The sequence below is a fragment of the Bufo gargarizans genome, chromosome 1, assembly GCF_014858855.1.
Source record: "Bufo gargarizans isolate SCDJY-AF-19 chromosome 1, ASM1485885v1, whole genome shotgun sequence".
Taxonomy (NCBI): Eukaryota; Metazoa; Chordata; class Amphibia; order Anura; family Bufonidae; genus Bufo; species Bufo gargarizans.
This window is the reverse complement of record NC_058080.1, coordinates 417,470,395-417,495,102: the sequence shown is the minus strand read 5'-3', so window position 1 is coordinate 417,495,102 and position 24,708 is coordinate 417,470,395. Positions and strand designations below refer to the sequence as shown.

The window sequence follows — 24,708 nt, the reverse complement described above, 5'->3', positions numbered from 1 at the left end:
CTAATCGTGCAGCTGCAGAGCGGGGGTCCAGCTGTCAGTAATAGCAGGGCAACCCAGAGAGAAGGCAGGGACAGTGCCCAGGTGTCCCTGCCTTCTAGATCGCTGTATACACAGCACTCAACGAGCACTGTGTGTACAGATCAGGAAGCACTATGAGACAACCGGGGCTGGGTGAGTGCAGGAGCTGTCGGGTCTTCTACAGACCTCAATCAGCCCTGCACTGAGGCTGTACAGCGCAGTATACTGCTGCACAGCCTCTCTATGTCAGCCCCAGTTACAGGAGAAATCAATAGTGAAAATAAAAAATAAAATAAAATAAAAGAAGTGAAGTTAAATGTCCCCCAGAGGTCTTGTATGACCTTATGGGGGACGCAAACTATAAAATAAAAAAATAAAAGTTTTCACATGTAAAAATAAAAATTCCACTTTTTGTCACCTAACATCACAAAGTGCAACACCAAGCGATCAAAAAGGTGTGTGCCCCCCAAAATAGTACCAAACTGTCGCCTCATCCCGCAAAAAATGAGATCCTAACTAAGACAATCTGTCAAAAAATAAAAAGCTTTAGCTCTCAGACTATGGAGACACTAAAACATAATTTTTTGGGTTTAAAAAATGCTATTATTTTGTTAAAGTGAAATAAATAAGAAAAGGGATACATATTAGGTAGGATCTGCTCTATAAAAAGGTCTCATGACTTAACCCCTCAGGTGAACGCTGTAAAAATAAATAAATAAAAACTGTGCTAAAAAAAACAACCAATTTTTTGGTCACCTTGCCCCATAAAGTATTAAAATTAATGATCAAAAAATCATATGTACCCAAAAATGGTACCATTAAAAACGTCCACTCTTACTGCAAAAAACGAGCCCCTACACAAGACGATCAGCAGAAAAATTTAAAAAAATATGGCGTTCTGAAAATGGAGACACTATGTAAAACTAAAACAAAGAAAGTAGACATATTTGATATCATTGCGTCCTAACAAACTAACAAAAATATCACATGATCTACCCTGTCAGATGAATGTTGTAAAAAAATAAAAAATTAAACTAGTGCCAAAACCGCCTCACAAAAAACTTAATATAGAGCAATTAAAAATCATATGTACCCCAAAATAGTACTAATAAAACTGGCACCTTATCCCCTAGTTTCCAAAATGGGGTCACTTTTTGGGAGTTTCTACTGTAAGGGTGCATCAGGGGGGCTTCTTCAAATGGGACATGGCATCTAAAAACCAGTTCAGCCAAATCTGCCTTCCATAAACCATATGGCGCTCCTTTTATTCTGCACCCTGCTGTGTGCCCTTACATAAGTTTACGACCATATGTGGGGTGTTTTTTGTAAACCACAGAATCAGGGTAATACATATTGAGTTTTGTTTGGCTGTTAACCATCGATGTGTTAAAGAAAAAAAAATTGATTAAAATGGAAAATCTGCCAAAAAAACGAGATTTTTGTATAACTTACCAGTAAAATCTCTTTCTCGCTCTTTCCTTGGGGGACACAGAAGACCTTGGGTATAGCTCATCTCCATAGGAGGCGTGACACTAAGTGAAAACTGTTAAGCCCCTCCTCCACAGCTATACCCTCAGCCTGGAGAGAGAGACTGCCAGTTGCGTGTCCAAGCAGTGAGAAAAGGCAAAGTCCAACAAGGAACCAACAAGCCAACTACCCAACGGGTAACAAAAACTTGGAAAACGTACAGAGAAAAAACAATGAATGGGTGGGTGCTGTGTCCCCCAAGGAAAGAGCGAGAAAGAGATTTTACTGGTAAGTTATACAAAAATCTCGTTTTCCTCGCCCAGTTTCCTTGGGGGACACAGAAGACCTTGGGACGTTCAAAAGCAGTCCAAAAGGGGGAGGGACCACAGCACCAAGGTGAAGCACCCGAAAGGCATCAATGAACCGCCGCCTGTAAACCCAGGCGGGGTAAGGCAGCATCTGCCAAAGTCAGAGTATGCACCCTGTAGAACTCAGTAAGGCGTGCAAGGCAGACCTGTGGCCGCCGTGCCCAAATGCACGGCCGAAGCCCAATGCCTCCGGCCCAGGAGGCACCGACCGCTCTGGTGAAAGGAACGGTGACACCAAAGACAGAATCCTGCCCTTGGTGCGGTAACCTCAGCAATAGCCAATCTGATCAAGCGGAGGAAAACCACCCTGGAGTCTGTCAACCCTATGCACAGCCCTCCTGGAAACCCAAGAGGCCGAACGACTGCAAGAGTCGGAGATCCCCAAGTAAAAACGGCAAGGCCCAAACAACGTCCAAATAGGTGAGGTGTTGAAGCGAAAGGCAAACACCACCTTCAGAAGGAAGGAAGGAAGGAAGAAACGGGATGCAGAACAGCCCTGTCCTGGAAAAGACAAAGCTCGTAACAAAAAAAGGGGCCATTCCGGCACCCGTCAGAGACACGACTGATACGGAACACAACCGTACAGGACAGAAGGGGTAGAGAGAACTCCTGTAACGGCTCCAAGGACAAGATTGGAGCGCCGAGAGTACAGTACAGAGGAACCAAAGAGCCACTCCGAGGAAGAAGGTCTGGACATGCCCCGAGGGCCGGGGAACGCTGGAAGAGGAAGGACAGCGCCGACACTTGACACTTCAAGCAAAGGAGTCCCAGTCCCAGGTCCAGGCCGGACTGGAGAAAGACAGAACCATGGGGGGGAGAAGGGCAGAGTGGGGAATGCCCAGCTACCCACCGACACCCAGACAAAAAACCCTAAGTCCAACGACAGATCCTGGACGAAACACAGCCAGGAGCGAACAGTAGCGAGCCCGCTGGAGTCACCTGGGCAAGCGGATAAAAACCCAATGTGACCAGGCGCAGACCAGTAACACGGGCAGAAGGGTCGGCAAAAACTGGTCCCGTCGGCCTCCGAGCAACGTTGTCCCGTATCCACCCGGAGTGGGGGAGCAGAAGGACAGACGGAAGGGAACCGAAGGGTCCGCCCAGCATCCGCCAGATGCCAGGACAAGACAGGACAATCTGGACCGAAGGGCAGTCCCCCCAAGTTACCAAGAAGGTAAGTCTACAGCAGGACCATAGCCTAGAATGGAAAACGCAATCTGCACCCAGCGGGAGGACAGAACGCGGTAGACCCAGCAAGAGGCACACAGCAAATACAGCCAGTGTGAACAAGGGAGACAGTACGAGACCAAAGGAACACCGGAACCATCCACATGAACAACCATGCTCCCCCCAGAGGGGAGGACAGTGAAGGAACAGCCTCTGAAGCCTGGCCGGGCAGAAGCCACATCGGCGTGATCTGTACCGAACGGGGAGCCAAACAGAGCCGGCGAGACAAGGTAGTCGAGACAGAGGCCGGCATCACACCCCCCAACCGAAAGGAGGAGTGGGCAGCAGGGAAGTCATAGGACAGCCCAAAAGCAGAACCCTGCTACACTGTGAGACGCCAGGTTCACCGCCTCGCAGAAGGCAAATACCCTGAAGAACCCAAGGTGGAAGTCCTCCGGACCTGGGTAATAGAGCATCCAAGAGAAGTTGGGTGATCTACCCGAGAAGAGTGGCCCGAACCTGGTAGCAGATCAGACCGAAGCGTAGAGGGCGCCAAGAGGAAGGACTCATACCACACTGCATCCGAAGAGGAGGAAATGGTAATAGGCGAAGGAACCATAGTCCCGCCAGAGCCAACGAAGAATCCGAGGGGCGCTGCAGACAACAGCACGCATCTAGGAACCACGAACACTTCCCGGGAGGAAGGGCCAACGAAATGAATGAGTACCACCCAGCTCGGTGCAGTAGAGAGCACAGAGCCCTCCGGGTCAGGTGGACAGAACGATCTCTGTAGAGACGAGTGCAAGGCTTGCGGCAAGTAACCCAAGAGAACAAAGGGATGTCGCAGGAAGGAGGGGAAGCATACGTACGAGCAGCCCCGTAAGCAGTGAGAAGGCCAACCCACCTACGGGAGGAGAAGGCAGAAACGGCCCAAACAACGCACAAGAACGGCCGCTCCCTGCAAAAAAGACACTCAGAGAAGAGGGCCAGCCACAGAGTGCCCCAGTATCTATGGAAGTGCAAAGTGCAACCTGAAAGGGAGTTATGCATAAGCCTAGCATGGCACGCGATGGAACGTAAGCAGTCCGCCCCGAAAGAGGGGAAATGTACCTGGCAAACTGCAGTCGGCAAGAGTGCAAAGGCCCACCCCAAAAGGGGGTGACGCCTAAGGTCGTACCTACTCCAGAGACATAGGACATACCATACAATCCTGCAGGAGCGCAGGAGGTCCACCTAGTGAAAGGGGGACATGCACAGGGTTATCCTAGCATTAAGAGAGCGTGCAATAATTCCCCCAACACCGAACTTTGTGAGAGTGCAACCACTCCGCCAATGAAGGGGACATGTACAAGTCCAGCACAGCACGTACAAGGACAGCCGTGAATCTCATGAGCGTGCAAAGGTCCGCCCATGGAATGAGGGGTGGTCACACACAAGGCCAGCACCGAATCCAATGGGAGTGCAAGCGTTCCACCCATGTACGGCGCTGGTGCGATGTGTAAACATGACGCCCGCTTGCACGTGCAGCGGGCGTCATGCACATGGCCAGCATCTCATCCAGGGAGAGTGAGAGCACCCTGCCATGTACGGGAGTCATGCACATAACCAGCAACGTACTGGCGAGAGACAAACACAGTCAGTGAGAATGTGTGTATGTCGCCTGAGGAAGGGAGGCATGCCCATGGCCGGCAGCGAATGCGAATCCAGTGAGAGTGCGTACACCGCCCACGGAAGAGGGGCCATGCACATGGCTGACAGCGGATCCAGCGAGAGTGCAAGCACCCCGCCATGGAAGGGGTTCATGCACATGGCCAGCAACGCACCGGCGAGAGAACAACCACAGACAGAGGGAGTGTATGCATGCCGCCTGAGGGAAGGAGGCGTGCCCAAGGCCGGCAGCGAATCCAATGAGAGTGCAGCATACCACCTATGGAAGGGGGTCATGCCTATGGCCAGCCGCAAATCCAGTGAAAGTGCAGCGTTCCGCCTATGGAAGCGTGTCGTGCACCTGGCCAGTACCGCATCCGGTGAGAGTGCAGATTTCCGCCTAATAAAAGGGGGACATGCACATGATCGGCAACAAATCCAGTGAGAGTATAGCGTTCCGCCAATGGAAGGGGGTCACGCACATGGTCGACCGCGAATCCAGCGAGAGTGCTGCGTTCCGCCAATGGAAGTTGGTCACGCACACGGCCGGCAGCGAATCCAGTGAGAGTGCTGCGTTCCGCCTATGGAAGGGGGACGTGCACATGGCCAGCACCGTATCCGGTGAGAGTGCAGTATTCCGCCTATGGAAGGGGGTCACGCACACGGCTGGCAGCGAATCCAGTGAGAGTGCAGCGTTCCGCCTATGGAAGGGGGACGTGCACATGGCCAGCACCGTATCCGGTGAGAGTGCAGTATTCCGCCTATGGAAGGGGGTCACGCACACGGCTGGCAGCGAATCCAGTGAGAGTGCAGCGTTCCGCCTATGGAAGGGGGTCGTGCACATGGCCAGCACCGCGCCTAAGAAGGTCATACACAGGGCCAGCCCGCAGCCAGGGAGAGTGCAGTATCCCGCCTGGGAGGGGGGGGGTCATGCCCATGGCAGGCACCATACCTGGAGAGGGTGACGAATGCTGCCTACAGAACTGACCGCATGCACTTGGCCCGCGCTGCATCCCGGGAGAGGGCAAGAAACCGCCTAAAAGGGGAAATGCACCTGGCAGCGACGCAGGCTGGGAGCGCGAAACCATGCTGCCTATGGAAGGGGCTGCAGCGTCCTGCGCAGCCCACAAGAATCTGTTAGACATCTGTTTATTCATTATTATTTCATATTTTTTTTTTTTTTTTTTTTTTTTAAAACAGCCTCTCTGAGGCTAAAGGGGAACCACCATATAGGGCACAGATTCTCTTGATGCAAGAGAAAAAAGGGGTGGCCAACCATACAGGCCCATTGGGAGCCGGCCTGCACCCAAAGGGTTAACAGGGAGCCGGCCTGGGGGCCGGCGCTGCGATCCACTGGGGGCGGAGGAAGCCCCAGGCGGGAAGAATTCGCGCCTGGAGAAGTACCCGCCCCCTCCAACAAAGGCCAGACTTTCGCGGCCTAGTAGGCCGTAAAGCCGGGGCCTAAATTTGTGCGGCGCCCGGCCGACCGGGGCCGCATAGTATTATATACCGCCGGGACTGAGGCGGAGCGGCGCATTAAACCGGCCGCGGGAGCCCACCCCGCAGGCCGGAAGAGTCGGGCCCAAATGGAGTGCCGGAATTGCGGCCCCGCAGGCCCGATGGCGGCCCAGCAGGTCATTGCGGCGCCCGGCCGCACCGGAATGTCCATGCCGGCCGGAGGCGAGGTCTGTCAGGAGCGGGCCCCAGGCCCTGAGCAACGCTCCGGTAAGGAGATGGGGGGACCCCGAGATCGGGTGCCCGCGTAGTATCATATACCGGCGGGACATCAAAAGATAAAGGGGGACAGCAGCTGCATGTCCTATGGGGCCAGGAGGGGGAGGGGGGGAGCAGGGAGCAGATTGCCGCCCTGCGGCACCCCAGGGGCCAGCCTAGATCCAGCAGTGGAAGGGTTAAGGTTTGTCCAGGGATTCGAACTCATGACCTCTGCCATCAGAGGCAAGGCATTCACCATCACAGCTATGAAAGCTGTTCAGAGAGGCACAGTATGGGCCATGGGGGGGGGGGGTTAGGCCCGCAGGAGACCGGGTGGTGGTGGTGGTGGAAAGGGGGGGGTCGTAGGGCTGGAGAAGCCAATCTCTCACCATAGCCGTCTTCACCCTCGGTCCATTCCAGCAGGGTCGCCCCTTCAGCTACTGGCACCGTAGTGGCAGGACGCTGGAAGAGGGGCTTGGCGTGCGGGCGACCCTTGCGCTGGCGGGATACAGGGGAGCTGGGCTGCCCTGGTCCACCTTGCCTTCTGTGGGGGAGGCAGCAGTGCGGATGACCGGCACTGGCGCAGCTCGACCCCGGGAGAAACAGAGAGGTCTAGTGCGACTCTGTTGTCCCTGATGATCTGGAACAAAAAGAAAAGAAAAAAGTAAAAATCAAAATTTAAACAAGGAGAATCAGCCCTGCAGTAGCAGGGAGTGTCTTGCCTCCTTGGACACTAAGCAAAAACTGGCAGTCTCTCTCTCCAGGCTGAGGGTATAGCTGTGGAGGAGGGGCTTAACAGTTTTCACTTAGTGTCACGCCTCCTATGGAGATGAGCTATACCCAAGGTCTTCTGTGTCCCCCAAGGAAACTGGGCGAGAAAGTGAAATTTTAAAATTTGATCTACATTTTCCTTTAATTCTTGTGGAACACCTAAAGGGTTAACAAAGTTTGTAAAAATCAATTTTAAGTAACTCGAGGGGTGTAGTTTCTACAATGGGGTCATTTTTGGGGGGTATTCACTATGTAACCCCCACAAAGTGACTTCAGACCTGAACTGGTCCTTAAAAAGTGGGTTTTGGCAATTTTCTTAAAAATTTTAAGAATTGCTTCTAAAATTCTAAGCCTTCTAACGTCCTAAAAAAAAAAAAAAATGTAACATTTACAAAATGATGCCAACATAAAATTGCAAATTTTTCAAAATGGTAAATTTGGGATTTTGTCATAAATAAAGGTGAAATATATTGACTAAAATTTATGACTATCATGAAGTACAATGTGTCAAGAGAAAACAATTTCTGAATGGCCTGGATAAGTAAAAGCGTTGCAAAGCTATTACCACATAAAGTGACACGTCAGATTTGCTAAATTATGCCAGGTCAGGAAGGGGGCAAATGGCCCAGATGTGAAGTATCCTCCAAATAAATTGGCAAAAAGATGTCTTAATGTATATGTGACAAATGCATCTAACGTTTTGGTCAAATCCAAGACCTTGGTCATCGAGTCACTAGTAGGAGAAAAAGAGAACAAAATACATAAGTATACTTAATTGTAGAAGATTGCTGAATTGATAAAGGATTATAAAATGAATGATTGACAAGTAGTGAAGTACAGATCAAGGCCTGTGTCTTATATCTCATTATTCGCTTAATCCCTGCCTTTATGCCATCTGCTCATCATACTCTACCATACTTCTGTTAACACATGTCTCATATCAGCCTACTGCCGGGCCATCATATACCCTTCTTCTGCCATATCTTTGCTACATGTCATGTTCACATTACACCCCTTCTGCCATTATCTCTATCACATTACACCACCAGCTCTAGTCCTCCTTTCTAACCATACCACTATACCCCTGCCAAACTTCTACTACATTCCAGCCACCTACACATAGTTCTCCCCATACCCTCCATCATACCATCTTACTCTCTATTACAACTATAAGTGCACTCTGCAGCTCTAATGATGACTTAACATTGTGTAACTTACCCATATTGACCCCATACATACTCGGTAGCCATGACACAGGCCTTGACCTGTACTTCCCTACTCGTCCATCATTCATTTTAGGCTACTTTCACACTCGCGTTTGGTGCTGATCAGTCATGGATCTGCACAGACGGATCCGTTCAAATACAAACCTCTGCATCCGTTCAGAACGGATCCATTTGTATTATCTGTAACATAGCCAAGACGGATCAGTCATGAACTCCATTGAAAGTCAATGGGAGACTAATCCGTTTTCTATTGTGCCAGATTGTGTCATAGAAAACGGATCCATCCCCATTGACTTACATTGGGTGTCAGATTGGCTCAGTTTGGCTCAGTTTCGTCAGACGGACACCAAACGCTGCAAGCGAATGGTGACTGATCAGAGGCAAACTGATGCATTCTGAGCGGATCCTTTTCCATTCAGAATGCATTGGGGACAAACTGATCCGTTTTGGACCGCTTGTGAGCGCCCTGAACGGATCTCACAAAATGGAAACTCAAAACGCCAGTGTGAAAGTAGACTAATAATCCTTTATGAATTCAGCAATCTTCTACAATTAAGTATACTTATGTATTTTGTTTACTTTTTCTCCTACTAGTGACTTTGTGACCAAGGTCTTGGAATTGACTGAAACGTTAGACACCTTTGTCACTAGGGCTGCAGTAAACGATTATTTTAGAAATCGAGTATTCTATCGATTATTTTTTACGATTAATCGAGTAATCTAATAAGAAAAATTAATTAATAGACTGTTTTCCTTAATAAAAACTAGTACCATCAGCTGCTCCCCAGTGCCACCAGCTGCCAATCCAGTGCCATCAGCTGCTCCCTCAGTGCCACCAGGATGCCCCCTCAGTGCCATCAGGCTCCCCCCAGTGCCACCAGCTGCCACTCCAGTGCCATCAGTGGTATTAACTTCAGCTCATCGGAGCCAATACAGTCTAATACTGTACGGATCGAAACAAAGTTTTATGCGAACAGACTTTGGATGTACCATCCGAAGTAGATTCGCTCATCCCTAATGAAGATCCTTGCTAGGGTTCTGGCGGATAGATTGGGTACAGTGATGGGGTCTGTGATTCACCCTGATCAAGCTGGCTTTATGTCATCTAAATCTACTGCAGTAAATCTGCATAGGTTATATCTTAATCTCCAGGCGGTCCCGGGTGGTCCAAGGGGTAAGGCTATTTTGTCGCTTCATGCGGCTAAGGCATTTGATAGCGCACCTGTGGGCGGTCCTGGAGAACTTGGGGTTTAGTTCCCTTTTTGTTCAGTGGGTAAAGTTATTATATGTTGCCTCTCAGGGCAAGAATTTGCGTAAATAATGCCTTATCGCCCTCATTTGCAATGGGAAGAGGAACACGTCAGGGCTGCCCTCTCTCGCCACTGCTCTTTGCTTTGGTGACTGAACTCTTGGCTGTCATTTTTCGGTATTCTGGGGGGACTGACAGGATTTCAATACGGGGCCCATGAGGAGAGAGTGTCATTATACGCTGACGATCTTTTGTTGTTTGTGGATAATCTTCCTCACTCCTTCCCTAGTATTATGAATATTATTAAACAGTTAGGTAAATACTCAGAGCTTACATAAATTGGGGAATATCGGCACTGATGATGCTACATTCTGAAGATGCAAGTATAGCACTCCCTACGAATGTGATTATCGCTCGAGTGGATAGATTCAAATATTTAGGTATTTGGGTTACCCCCTAAAGTTTCAGATTACATTCCTTTGAATCTCTTGCCTCTATTAGACAGACTAAAAATTAAAATGGAAGCTTGGAACAAGCTCCCATTATCGGTGATGGATCGTGCTAACCTGATTAAAATTATATGGATGCCGCAAATACTCTACATTCTGCATAATGCTCCTTTATGGCTTCCTCTATATCTTTTTAAGCAGATAGACTGTACATTTAGGGACCTTCTCTGGAGTAAGGGAACCCCTAGAATTAGACTTGATAAATTGCAATTAGATAAGGAGAAAGGAGGGTGGCACTGCCTCATCCCTGGGCGTTTTATTTAGCTTCACAATTGCAACATCTACAGGGATGTGGCATACCAGCAAATCAGGACTCTATGCAGAAGATCTTACAACACCATTTAAGTACGACCGATTTGGTGGGGTCTCCGGAAGCTCATAGATTTAAACTAATCACTCCTTGCCCATTTTCTCTTTCTCTCTCCTACATACAGTTTGGTGGAAATGTAAGGATTTACTGGGTGTTCAGGGCTGTACCAAGTACACCCCAATTTGGAATAATGCTCACGTATGCTAATTGCATGAGCTGGAAGGTTTTGAGGCCTGGGAAAAATACATTCACCAGTTAATTGAGACTGACACGCTTCAGACTCTGCAGACTGAATTTGGACTAGAACACTCTGTGTTCTAGCAGTACCTTCAATTGCGGCATGCTATTCATTCTCAGGGTCGCACGACATGCTTACCCATCTATGGTACTGGGGTAGGATAGTTATGGCCCTTATCTCCAAATCATTTAACTCCTTTGCTTATGGTGATCTCTTACCAAAGTGTGTTGGGGACCCGTTACATGGACTGAAAGATAAATGGGAAACTAATGTTGGGCCCCTAACAGACATCCAATGGGAAAGTGTTCTGGCCTACACTCAGTCACTCTCGCTGTCGGTGGCACAGCGTAGGTCACAATTATTTTTACTACACAGAGTGAATAGAACACCTTCATTATTATGCCCAGCTCTGTACACTGTGAAATGGCAGTTCTAGGGTACTACAGCTCAGCAACAATAATACTGACCTGCAGCACACCAAAAATGACATGTACAGAGCTTACATTCCATATACTGTATAGTTTTGGGAGCCACGGATGCCCAAAACATCTGAGTAGTGGAGGTGCCAGGTGTTGGACCCACACAACCAAATATTGATGACCTATCCTTAGGATAAGCCATCAATGTCTGTGTTGCATACTGGACACAGCAGCACAACAGTCCTTGAGGTAACTTCTTCTTGAGAAGATTATTTTGTTGATTTAGAGACAAGAGCAGCAAGACAGCGTTGAAATAAATATAAAAGTCAGGCAGATTATGGCATAAGAGGTAGATGGAAGCGTGTAGCAGCAGTGGCAAAAGGTAGCGCTCGGTTTAAGTCCCCAAACACGGTCTTTTATACCCTTAAGAACAAATAAATAATTAGCATTGTACTTTCAAGTCTTCTTTAGTATGCTGCAGTACATAGACTTCAATGTTTTACACACCGATTACATCATTACAACATTATGATACATAGCTATTGATTTATTTACATTTACAGCAATTTCCGATTGGACTAACATTCCTTATCACAAACACTTCATGCATAATTTGTTCCCTTGGGTTATCCATCAATACTCTCCAATTTTAGTACCCATCTCCATTCTCCTCTGCAAAGAGACCCACGGGCCCCTTCATTTATCACCTACCCCAACACCAAGGATCAAACGAACATAAAACATGCCAATAATCTACTTCAGTTTCAACAGATAAGTACATTGATCTTGGCCAAGGCCTCCATCACTAATGCAAATCCACTTTCTGAAGGTAACCATTACATCGAGACCATTTTTATCAATTACTAAAAACTTTAATGCCATTATCACCGCACAGTGATAACAAAAAACATAAAATCATATAAAACATATTTTTTAAAGTTATACAATTCATATGAAGATGGTCCTGCAACTAACCAATTCAACAAAAAAATCGTTGTTAAGTCATTTCAAACACTGGAAGATTTATTAATCTCACAGGGTAACATTTCATTTAAAATGGGCATTTTATATGTAATCACCTCATCCAGTGGATCCACCTCAGTCTTTCTCATTTTTACTAACGCCTCATAAGACTTCTGGAGTGCTCGAGACTTTGAATGAGAAACCTTGACATAAATTGGCAGACAGACGAACCACAGACTAAAACAATGGCTGAATAAGCATTTGGGCCAGTTGCTGGCATTGGTGCTGTATTTCCTGGCCACTTTATGTGCAGCTTTAATCTCCTATAATATAAATATAGAAAAGAAATTCTACATTAGAATGGAACTTATATCTCCCTTGAAGGGGTATTCCGGTTATTTAAAGTTATCCAATAACCACAGGATAGGGAATATTAGATCAATGGGAGACCAAACAAGAATGGGGACCCCATATCCTGTGGAGGCACACCCAAAATTAATGGAGCACAGCGCTTGGCTGTCTCTGCAACTCTCATAGAAATGAATGGAGCAGCCACATGCATGACTGACTGGTTACTCCGTTCATTTTAGGGAGCCTCCATGGGGTACAAGGTCCCAGGGGGTTGGACTCCACCAATCTAATAGCTATCCCCTACTCTGTGTATATGAGATAACTTTATAGAAACAGAATACCCCTTTAAAAGTAATTAAGAAACCCGTTTCATGAACAACCCCAGGGACACTTACATAAATGTAGAGTGTAAATGTAAAGGTGTCAAGAAATACAGAAAAGACATGTACTTTATACATTCTGAGGGAACTTACCTGCTTGGTCCTTTTAGCAATAAAGGTAGGGCTACTTGATACTCGATTGGTTTTTGGATTTCCATTGAATGTGAGATACTGCTCACGTGTCCGATCAAAAAGGGCATAATCAAGCCTTGGAAAGCTTTTGTAGCTAAATGACAGCAAGTATAATTAACATTTCTTCACATATATTAGAAAGTGTCATTAATTTAATACAAATGATATAACCACACCTATGTCTATTACGGCATACATAAAAACTGAAAAAAGAAGAAAAGTATCCAACTAAGAGTAGGTTCACACTTGCATCGAACAGATCCAGCTGGCTGTTAGGCAGTGAATAGCCTGTCTGAGTTCACCGGAACAGGCTTTGCCAGATACTGCCATTAACCATTGGACTCTATTGACTATGATGGGATCCCGGCTGTCCTGTTTCGGACAAAAAAAGTTGGAGGCAAGAGTATTTGTCGAGCCAAAACCCAGCACTCATGGCTAGAAATCGCCCAGATCTCATATTAGCCAATAGGGTCCAGAGGAGAATGGCAGTATCCAGCTAGGCTGAATGCGGTGAACTCTTGCAGGCTGGAGAAGGCAGGGACAATAAAAATAAATAAATAAAAGTCCCTGCCTTCTTTATCGGGAGCCAAGGTGTCACCAACAGTGAGCTCCCTGCTCCCGCAGTTGCACAATCTCCATGCAACGGTTTTCTGCAAGGACGGTCAGGAACATCTTTGCGGAGTTAAATGCGGACCAACCAGACATTTATAGTAAATCGGCGGTCTGCACGTAGTTAAAACTGCTGTCCAGGACTCTGTTGTTGTCCTTGGGAGGGGTCATCCATATCCGATCAGTGCAAAACCCCTGCCATTCAGCTGTTTGAAGGGCTCTGGCACAAACATAGTGCTGTACACTGTATAGCAGCTGTGCTTGGTACTGAAGCTCAGTTCCATTCATGTGATGGGACTGAACTGCAGAAAGGCCATGTTATCAATTTAAAGGGTTTCAGCTGTCGGACTGCTCGGGGCGTTTTACAGCGTGTAGTGAGAACCATGCCCATAGGGAATCATTGGTTCTTGCCTGTTGAGCATTTTACAGCGTGTAGGAACGCGCTGTAAAACGCTCAGGTGTGAACCCAGCCTTAAGGACAAGAAAGAGCCGCAGCACCGCGCCAGAGCCAAGGCCCCTTCAAACAGCTGATCGGCAGGCTTGCTGGGCGTCAGACCCCTATTGATGATATTGACAACCCAGCAGTTAAAATTGCCGGATGGGAAATGGCAACATGTAAGCAGCAGAAAGCTGAGGCCCGTGACTGTCGATATAAAAATGCTTTACCTATATTTTGGACCTGGATCAGGCCCATCCTCTGGCAGAGGCTCAGGTGGCATTATAAACACGGTGTGTTCACTTTTCTGCGACTCATCCAGCTCTATCAAGCGGGTATCTTCAGGGAATTCCTGGTCTACCTGTGAGACGGATAATTATGCCAATTTACAGTATAAAATGGATGAACACAAAGAAAAATGAGGCACTTACTGAAATTCATGCTAGGATAGTGACACATACCTTGTCCCCCTTTTCATTGCCTTTGTCAGGAAACAGCTAAAAACAACAATTAAGTCATGTGTGTTAATGTGACAATAGTCAATTTATTTGCCATCATTAATGTCAAAGTTCAACAACTACAAAATATCCAGCTGTAAAACATGCATTGTTTAACAAGACCTTACTATTTCTAAAACAACCAGCATAACTGTGATGGCAGCTATGTAAGACAGGAAAGAAACGATTTGTATTTGACATTTTCTATGTAAGAACCTATTAAGATGCTTTCAGATGTAGAAAACTCACCACTGGGTCAAAAAAACAAACAATCAAGTTACTCAAAGTGAACCTGTCGCAATGAAAATGTCACAATTTGCTGGCAGCATGTTATACAGCAGAAAGATATTGATATGTAGTCATAGAGGGAAAGCTGTCAATCACTGATAGGACCATGTCATTGACTTCAAAGCTCAGAATGAACAGAGATTTAACCCAGTCCTGACCAATGACGCAACAGTACGTTATAGAGGCAGGTGACTTCTTATTACATCGTACTGATCAGACGTCACTTTAATTCTTGTGGAATACCTTAACAAAGTTTGTAAAATCAGTTTTGAATAACTTGAGGGGTGTAGTTTTTAAAATGTAGTCATTTATGTGGGGTTTCAACTATGTAAGCCCCACAATGTGAATTCAGACCTGAACTGGTCCTTAAAAAGTGGGTTTTGGAAATTTTCTTTAAAAATGAATTGCTCCTACAATTCTAAGCATTCTAGCATCCTAAAAACAAAATGTCATTCACAACATGACGCCAACATGAAGTAGACATATGGGGAACAATAAGTAACAAATATTTTATGAGGTATCACTTTCTGTTTTAAAATCAAATTGAAATTGAGAAAATTGTGAATTTTTCAAAATTTTTGGTACATTTTTTATTTATTTTTTATATATATATTTACTCAAATTTACCACTGTCATGAAGTACAATATGTGACAAGAAAACAATCTCAGAATGGCCTGGATAAGTAAAAGCGTTCCAAAGTTATTACCACATAAAGTGACACATCAGATTTGCAAAAAAATGTCCTGGGCAGGAGGGCGAAAACTGGCCCGGGGTAGAAATGGGGTTAAATGAATGAAATACAAGTTACACTAATGACTATAAATTTCTAATATGCATAGTGTTAAAAAGGGTATTCCAAAATATCCATAGAGCTCTACATGAAGAGATGTATACGTATATGGTATCTATAAAGTGTAATGAATAATACAGAAGATAAGCTATATGGAAAAAAGGATTGGGACACACCTCTTAAAGGGGCTATCCATTTGTTTGTAGCTGGATAGGTCATCAGCATCCAATTGGCTGCTTGAGAAGGCGCTACTGTGAGCTCTGTGGCTTTCTTGGTAATTACCTTAGGCCAGTGACGTCATGACCATTGGTCACATGGTCTGGCCTAGGTTCAGCTCAGCCCCATTCAGAATTGGGTTGAGCTGTGCCTAGGCCATGTGAGCGATGGTCGTGACATCACTGGCCTAGGGTAATCAGCAAGAAGGCCATGTGAGCGATGGTCGTGACATCACTAGAGTAATCAGCAAGAAGGCCATGGTGCTCACAATAGCTGATCAGCAGGGTCCAGAGTGTCAGACCCTACCAATCAGATGCTAATGACCTATCCAGAAGATAGGTCATCAGTTACAAACAAACGGATTACCCCTTTAATCATTGAATTCAGATGCTTCATTCATTCACATTGCCACAGGTATATAAAATCAAGCTCCTAGCCATGCAGTCTGCCTTTACTAACGTTTGTGAAAGAATGGGTTGTTCTAAAGAGCTCAAGCTCATTGAATTCAAGAGTGGTCCTGTAATAGGATGTCACCATTGTAAAAGGTCAGTCCATGAACTTTCTTCCTTCCTAGATATTCCACAATGTAACGTTTAAAGGAGGAGAGATAATGCTATGGGGTTGTTTTTCAGGGGTTGGCCAGGCCCATTAGTTCCTGTGAAGGGAATATTAAAGGGGTTGTATCACTTCAGCAAATAGCATCATGTAGAGAAAGTTAAGGCACTAACTATTGATGCGCCTGCTTTATTCATAAAGTGGGCGGAGCAGGCACGTCACGTGAGTGAGTGACATAACACCGCCGCCTGCTCTGCCCGTTACCAGAGCTTCATTGTAAGGTAATAAAGATGCGCTGATTTAAAGTTGAAGTAAAAGTTACTGCCAGTTAAGGAATAGTCTACTGCTGTGAGCGGCGGGGCCGGGGCTATGGGGAGGGGGATCTGTGGATGACACATATAGCATAAGATGCTATATAGTGTCCACAGATCCCCCCCAATAACAGTGCGTCATCCACAGATCCCCCCCAATAACAGTGCGTCATCCACAGATCCCCCCCAATAACAGTGCGTCATCCACAGATCCCCCCCCAATAACAGTGCGTCATCCACAGATCCCCCCCAATAACAGTGCGTCATCCACAGATCCCCCCCAATAACAGTGCGTCATCCACAGATCCCCCCCAATAACAGTGCGTCATCCACAGATCCCCCCCAATAACAGTGCGTCATCCACAGATCCCCCCCAATAACAGTGCGTCATCCACAGATCCCCCCCAATAACAGTGCGTCATCCACAGATCCCCCCCATAACAGTGCGTCATCCACAGATCCCCCATAGCAGTGCCATCCACAATTTGTTTTAATATGGCCTTTGAACATAGTAAAATCATATAAACCCCTTTATTTTGTCATTTAGGTGTTTTTTCCCCCCCCGATTAATCAATGAAATTATCGACAACTAATCGATTATTCAATTAATAGTTAGCTGCAGCCCTAAAATGTATTCACCCTCGAAAGGCTCTTCAAGGCACGCATACATTGCACAGGACACACACTTAGTGGCATTGTCCATAGAGCACATGTTTAAATGGGGATTAACAGTAAAGTAGGAAAACAGTAAATATGAGTTAGAATTAGATCCTGTCTGCTGTAGTGGGAGGACTATCTAGAATCAAGGCAACAACACACGAGGAAAATCTAGCAAACCTTACGTTTTTTGCTCCTTGTCTTAAACTCTGGTTCTTTAAACTCCAATGGTGGCCATGCTTGCACACTACAGGAAAAAGCACTAGCCTATGTGCGCTTCCACAGTCCCGTCCACCAGAGGTCGGCGTTTTTTCCTATAGTATGCAAGCATGATCACTGTTGCTGGATGGCAGGGTGGTCGTAACCATGGAAATGAGCAGTGTATCATGTGGTTAATCCAGCCAGGAAATGAAACAATATGAACAATCACAATACATTAGTAAGTGCCTTGTATTAACCTTGTCTACACATGATGAATGCCAATTGCTGAAGTGAGACAACCCCTTTACTGCTTCGCTTCTGCATACCAAAACGTTTTGGACAATTGTTTGCTTCCAACTTGGTGGGTACAGTTTGGGGTAGGCCCTTTTCTGTTTCAGCATAACTGTGCCCCAGTGTCCAAAGCAAGGTTCATAAAGGCATGGTTGGGTGAGACTGGTGTGGAAGAACTTGACTTGCACACACAGAGCTGTGACCTCAACTCCAACAAACACCTTTGGGATAAACTAGAACGGAGATTGCGAGCCAGGCCCTCTAGTCCAACATCAGTGTCCAACCTCACAAATGTTCTTCTGGATTAATGAGCATAAATTCCCATAGACCCTCCAAAATCTTTTAGAAAACCTTCTCACGAGAGAGGTGCTCCCCCATCCATGATTGATGGTTGTGTGCATGCATACAGATACATGACAGACAGTCAATCATTGGCGAGTCCAGTGTATTCTTTATTGGACTTAGCCAAACCAACAATAGGTTTTTGTGCTGTTGGATTAACGGAAGAGCTGATCTATACTGCTCCTTATATGAGACACCACAGTATGATGATAGAACATACTGTGCATTATTTTTACTTTGTACTGTGTACCTTAATGCCACATTTTTGTACCTTTTCAATGCAGTCATCAAAAAAAGCCAGGCTGGTGTCTTTGTCACTGACAAAGCTGCACTCTTCAATGAAACGGATGAAGATCTGCGTTTTCATTAGTTGTGTGTAAAACTTCATGTAAGCACGATCCCTGCTTTTCTGAAAACCTGTGATAGTAGGTAGAAAATGTATGCAATAACAACTAATAACAATCAAAGTCTCCATAAACATAGGTGTGTGTGTGTGTGTGTGTGTGTGTGTGTATATATATATATATATATATATATAATGTCTACAACAGAAAAAGAAATTGATTTATGCATATGTGTCCAAATAAATATTTAAACGAACCCATATGTTTAAAAGAATACATGACGATACCTTTGAAACATGTATGCGCTTTGTTATTTACCTTGGCGGTCAAAAAGTGAATCTACAGCAGTGGCCTTCTTTGATGGTGCCTCTGTGATAGGCTTCAGGTATGTTCTGTAACCTTTCAGTATTAATGCCATAAAGCGGAGAAATGCCTCTTGAATTTCTATTTCAAGCTCACGCATTTTCTTTTGCCAGGAAAAGTCTGCTTCGATAGGAGTCATCTCTATTGCACTCTCCTGAGTTTGTCGGTGGACTGGAACATTAATAACAAGCCATTTAGTAGAAACAGTCTCCCGAGATCATGCATGCTTTACTTACACCTCCACCCCACCAAATATTTAGGGCTGGGAACATGAAGCATATAACGTATTGCACTTGATTTTACTACTACTCAGGGAAGATAAGCAAAGGTTTGTCCTCAAGATTTTTTGTTCTTGTATCTTTACAGTCTTAAAGTTGTAATCCCATCTGGAACTTCAATAGCATGTGCACAGGTTAGGGCTCATTCACATGACCATATGAATGAGTCCGCATAGTGGCGGCCATGTGTGGTCCGCAAATTGTGGAAAGCACATGGGCCGATAGCTGTGTTTTGCGGACCCCAAAACACTACGGTCGCATGAGTGCATCCTTATACTGTAAAAGTCTGATAGATGCAGGTCTCCCTTCTGTGCTCAGAACTTGCACTGCAGCTGCCAAACGGGGTCCTATTTTAAAAAGATGCAGGTCCCAAAGGTGGGATCTGCATATATTGGACTCCTCAGTATATGCCATATAAGTCTTAAATGGGAATAATCCTTTGAGCACAAGATACAATCTCATACGTTCTGAAATCTTAAACATAAAACCAAGATAAGAGCAATTCATTCACCACAGCAAACAACAACCCTGCTTAAAATGACAGAAAGAAATGAAATAAAACAACCATTTACCTGTCAATAGTTGGGGATAGATCTTTTTCAAAGTACTGAGGAGGTTCTTAACTGGTTTCTTTGGAAGCTGTTTCCAGCTTAAGTTTCTCTTATCCTCTGACCTACAAAAATAACAGGGCTAAGCAAAATAATGTGGACTTAAAGGGATTGTGTTCACCTTTGGGAGGCATTACTGAAACAGAATCCCCATCCCACAACACATAAATTCAAGGAACTGCAAAGGGAAGCATGTGCTAGGTTACTGGGTCATATGAGGTATAGAGGACACACAATCACTGCGGCCAGGTGAACTGCTCAAATAGGATGTTGACAGGCAAGGAACGGAGCAAGGTAGCGGACCAAAGGAGCCAGAACCCAGAGTCAGAGAGCTGGTAAGCATGCTTCCCTCCACAGGTCTGGTAGAAGGTCCTCTAAGGCCTCTTTCACATGAGCGAGATTTCCGCTCGGGTGCAATGCGTGAGGTGAACCCATTAATTTCTATGGGGCTGTGCACATGAGCAATGATTTTCACGCATCACTTGTGCGTTGCGTGAAAATCACAGCATGTTCTATTTTGTGTGTGAAACGCAGGCCCCATAGAAGTGAATGGGGCTGCTTGCGGATGCAGTGCGATTTTCACGCATGGTTGCTAGGAGACGATCGGGATGGGGACCCGATCATTATTATTTTCCCTTATAACATGGTTATAAGGGAAAATAATATCATTCTTAATACACAATGCTTAGTAAAATAGGGCTGGTGATGGAGCCATGGTGATGGATCATGTGATGAGCGCAGTGATGTCATCAAAAGGTCCTTTACCCAGGTCCTTAAGAAAGAAGACAGAAGAGAAGCCGGGCTGCGCGAACAAGTGGATTAAGGCGAGTAAATTATTATTATTTTTTTAACCCCTCCAGCGCTATTTTACTAAGCATTCTGTATTCAGAATGCTATTATTTTTCCTTATAACCATGGGTACCAAACATGCAGATTTTTCTCACGTGCGTGCAAAACGCATTAAAATGTTTTGCACTCGTGCTGAAAAAATTGCACATTTTCCCGCGACGCACCCGCATCTTATCCGGCCCAAATCCATGACGCCCATGTGAAAGAGGCCTAAAGAAGAACAACCCCTTTAATATGAATTCTGACAAAAAGCACCATGAATCATCTATCAGCAAGTTTATAGTTGATTTACAGCCTGTAAAACAAGAGATGGCAGATCCAGCCATCCTCCCAGGTTCCAGAAAGTCCATCTAGTGTCATTGAACATGTGCTGCCAATCTGAATGCCTGTGCTGGCCAATGCTGAGTCTGTGAAACCATATTTTAATGGCTGTTTAACCATCAATCTAAGCCCATATCTAATGTGTATGGGCAACTACTGCATGTGCCTAGTGCAGAGCCTACCATGTAACAGGAAAGATATCTTTACTCACAAGGTTTTTAAAGGTACGGTATCTAGTACTTGGGAGGAACTCTCTCTCCTTACAGAGAGCGTCTTAATCAGCGCGAGGAGACTTATAGGGCATACATGTTCCTCTAGAATTCTGGGAAGGTATGCAAATGAGCTCTTAACAAGCTCTGCCTCTGATGCCACCAGATAGCTGCCTTACATCTGGTAGCATCAGAGCTCATTTGCTTACCTTCTTCCAATGTATCTAGTACAAAGCTCTATTACAGGGATCAGCAACCTTCTGCACTCCAGCTGCTGTGAAACTACAACTCCGATCAAGCAAACATGTTTGGCTGTTCTTTTAACTGCTACAGATATGAATGAAGCATTCTGGGAGTTTTAGTTTCTGAAGAGATGGAGTGCCAGAGGTTGCTGATCGCTGATCTATTAGTACACGCTATAAGAGAAACAAAAGTCATACTTTATAGCACATTACATATTCCACCAAAAATCTTACAATGTTTCCTTTTCATTGGACTAGCATGTATGACGCACTTACATGTAGATCATACTTGTGTCCAAGTCAATGCAGACTACATCCTGTGGAGGGTCAGAGAGATCAAAGAATCGGGAATCTACTCCGACAATAAAAGGGATTGGGGCATTGAGCACTCCTGCCAGAGATAATGGGCACAGAGGAACATAAGGGCATTGCCACTGAAAAGGGAATATCATCTGCAAGTAAAATGCAAAACATAATTACAAACAATGTTATATACAACATTTCTATGAACTAAAAAGAATTAGCGGAGAGAATAAAAAAAAAAAAAAACACAAAACAATAATCATGTATTATTCTGTTCAGAAACCACTGAGAACAGATCAGAAAGAAGCTGCCAAGTACAATTCCATAATTCATGTGACACATAAGAATCCCCTGCACTCAGGTCTGGAAATACTTTCAGGCTAAAGCAGGTTGACAAGATTGCTGGATAGTTTTAAAACACATAATATGGGCAGAAGAAAGAGTATAATAAAACTGCTTACCGCTACAACGGCCTCAGCTACTCCAGTCAGAACGGCTGGCCTAAGAGAGTGTAGTAGTATCTTGCTTTCTAGCAGTACAAAAAGCAGCAACGTTGCACAGTTTTCTGGTCCCAAACTCATCACTAATGTACTGAAGTTCGCACCACTACAAAAGTGAAAAAAGGAAAAAAAAACTTACATTTCTGCATAATCAAATGCTCGAAATTAAAAAGGTTGCAAGAGAGTAATAAATAATTGCCAGGGAGCTGAACATAGTGTAAACATTTTTTTTTTAAATCAACAACACTTACAATGTCAGAGCATCCTGGTCCCAGGGCCAAGGCTCTCATCCCTGTGGCTTCCAGTCCTGCTGGGACAGATGTATGAGGTGCCTTAGGCTACTTTCACACTAGCGTTCGATCGGATCCGTTCTGAGACGGATCCGCTCATATAATGCAGACGGAGGCTCCGTTCAGAACGGATCCGTCTGCATTAAAATGGCAAAAAAAAGCTAAGTGTGAAAATAGCCTCGGACGGATCCGTCCAGACTTTCAATGTAAAGTCAATGGGGGACGGATCCGCTTGAAGATTGAGCCATATTGTGGCATCTTCAAACGGATCCGTCCCCATTGACTTACATTGTAAGTCTGGACGGATCCGCACGCCTCCGCACGGCCAGGCAGACACCCGAACGCTGCAAGCAGCGTTCAGCTGTCCGCCTGTCCGTGCGGAGGCGAGCGGAGCGGAGGCTGAACGCCGCCAGACTGATGCAGTCTGAGCGGATCCGCTCCATTCAGACTGCATCAGGGCTGGACGGCTGCGTTCGGGTCCGCTCGTGAGCCCCTTCAAACGGAGCTCACGAGCGGACACCCGAACGCTAGTGTGAAAGCAGCCTTACACATGCACTAAGACTCAGTGGTCACGTGCCCTTCCTGCACACATCAACATGGAGGCCACTGATTAGACAGAGGTTATATGCATGTATATGGCACATCACATGTCTCGCCCAGCTGGTACAGGAGCTGTGGTGCTGAAACCAGGACACTCAGGACCATTGTGCACCATTTCCATCACCCTGGCAACTTCTTGTTCTCATCAGTCTTGAACAACCCCTTTGCTACAAACAATACATACACCAATACACTAAATATAAATCACAGCCATTGTTTACAGTGCTGCCATACTTAAAAACACCATAAAATTAATGTGTTATTGGGATTGTGTTTTCAATTTACACAATGTTTTACTTGCATTTCTCATTCATCATTTCCTACGCCTGTTTTAGATTTAGAATATACAATTTTGCATAAATTAATAGTACAGGGGAATATATGAAGCTTTGCAATACCGGAGATATGTGCTGTTCTAGGTTTTCAGCAGTCCCCCCCCCCCCCCTCTAAACTTTCTCACTGAATTCTGTGATAAATCTATCTTGAGAAAACAAGACAAACTGTCTGCTCACTGAAGGATGGGATTACATCATCCGATAGAAGTCTATAGAGAGGGGACGGGGAAGAGCAGTGAACAGAACAGTGAGACATAAGTTTATATAAGTTTTATAACGCTCTCCAAGTGCTTTACTCACATCTATACTGCTCAGTGTTTCTCTATAATGCCCTATACAGTTCTGAGTGAATGAGAGAGAGTAAGGGCTGTTTCACACGAGCGGATGCAGTGCGTGACATCCGCTCCGTGAATGACAGCCAAGACCTGATGCAGACTGCAGAGGCACAGAGCATTAACATGACTGATAATGCTCCGTGCCTCTCTGTGACCTCTTTACTATGAAATCATAGTGACAACCTTATCTCACTGTGATTTTGTAGTAAAGAGGTCACAGTGAGGCACAGAGCATTATCAGTCATGTTAATGCTCCGTGCCTCTGCAGTCTGCATCGGGTCTTGGCTGTCATTCACGGAGCGGATGTCACGCACGGCATCCGCTCGTGTGAAACAGCCCTAAGGGAGCAGACTCCATGTGTAGTCTATGAGTAGACATAACAGCAGCTAGTCTCCACCAACAAGCACAGAGACAACTGAGAATAGACTGCATAGGAGAAAACAGCTAAATAATGACAGATAAAAATTGTATAATTGTGGGATATAGTGCTATCACTCATGTATACACATATTGCAGCGTATTCTAAAGAGTCACCTACCACGACAAGTATGTTTTAAGGAAAATCTTTCAGAAAGAAAACATTTCTTTGACAGACCACACAGTAGAAGCACTGGTACCAAAAAACTAGCAATTTAAAGGAATACTTACCTCAAAGGCAAAGGGGTTGACAGAGGCTGAGAGAGAACCAGAGCATCATGTGCAGATAGCTGTGCAACGGAAGAAAGGAAAAAAAAAATATGAGATGACAAGCTATAAAAGAAAGAAATCTCAGTCATTCACCCTCAGCCAGTATCTGAGCACAGTACACCAATTATGACATTTCAGTTATTGTAAATATGTTGCTGTGCAAATTAGAGCTGGAAGGCACTCTGCAAAAAAAGAAATATCGTAGAGGACATTCACTCATCAATGGACAACTGAGAACAGATAATGAAGCGTATGAAAATATAATTCCTTAGAAGGCCTTCTCTACTTTACCAGAAGAAGCAGCATGGCAGTGTTCCTTAAA

At 45.3% G+C, this 24,708-nt stretch overlaps 1 protein-coding gene across 3 annotated transcripts in view; it reads right to left on the bottom strand.

Moving 5' to 3' along the window:
- Positions 1-24,708, bottom strand: part of DENND4C (DENN domain containing 4C) — a 130,254-nt gene that overhangs the window by 63,915 nt on the left and 41,631 nt on the right. For all 3 annotated transcript variants that reach the window (XM_044271636.1, XM_044271644.1, XM_044271653.1), the window contains exons 8-17: positions 24,348-24,406; positions 22,101-22,245; positions 21,613-21,788; positions 19,680-19,780; positions 18,785-19,000; positions 18,394-18,539; positions 14,435-14,470; positions 14,204-14,334; positions 12,890-13,022; positions 12,182-12,388 (exon numbers count right to left, since the gene is read on the bottom strand). In XM_044271636.1, coding sequence (XP_044127571.1) covers positions 12,182-12,388; positions 12,890-13,022; positions 14,204-14,334; positions 14,435-14,470; positions 18,394-18,539; positions 18,785-19,000; positions 19,680-19,780; positions 21,613-21,788; positions 22,101-22,245; positions 24,348-24,406 — 1,350 coding nt within the window. The remainder of the gene's footprint in view (positions 1-12,181; positions 12,389-12,889; positions 13,023-14,203; positions 14,335-14,434; positions 14,471-18,393; positions 18,540-18,784; positions 19,001-19,679; positions 19,781-21,612; positions 21,789-22,100; positions 22,246-24,347; positions 24,407-24,708) is intronic.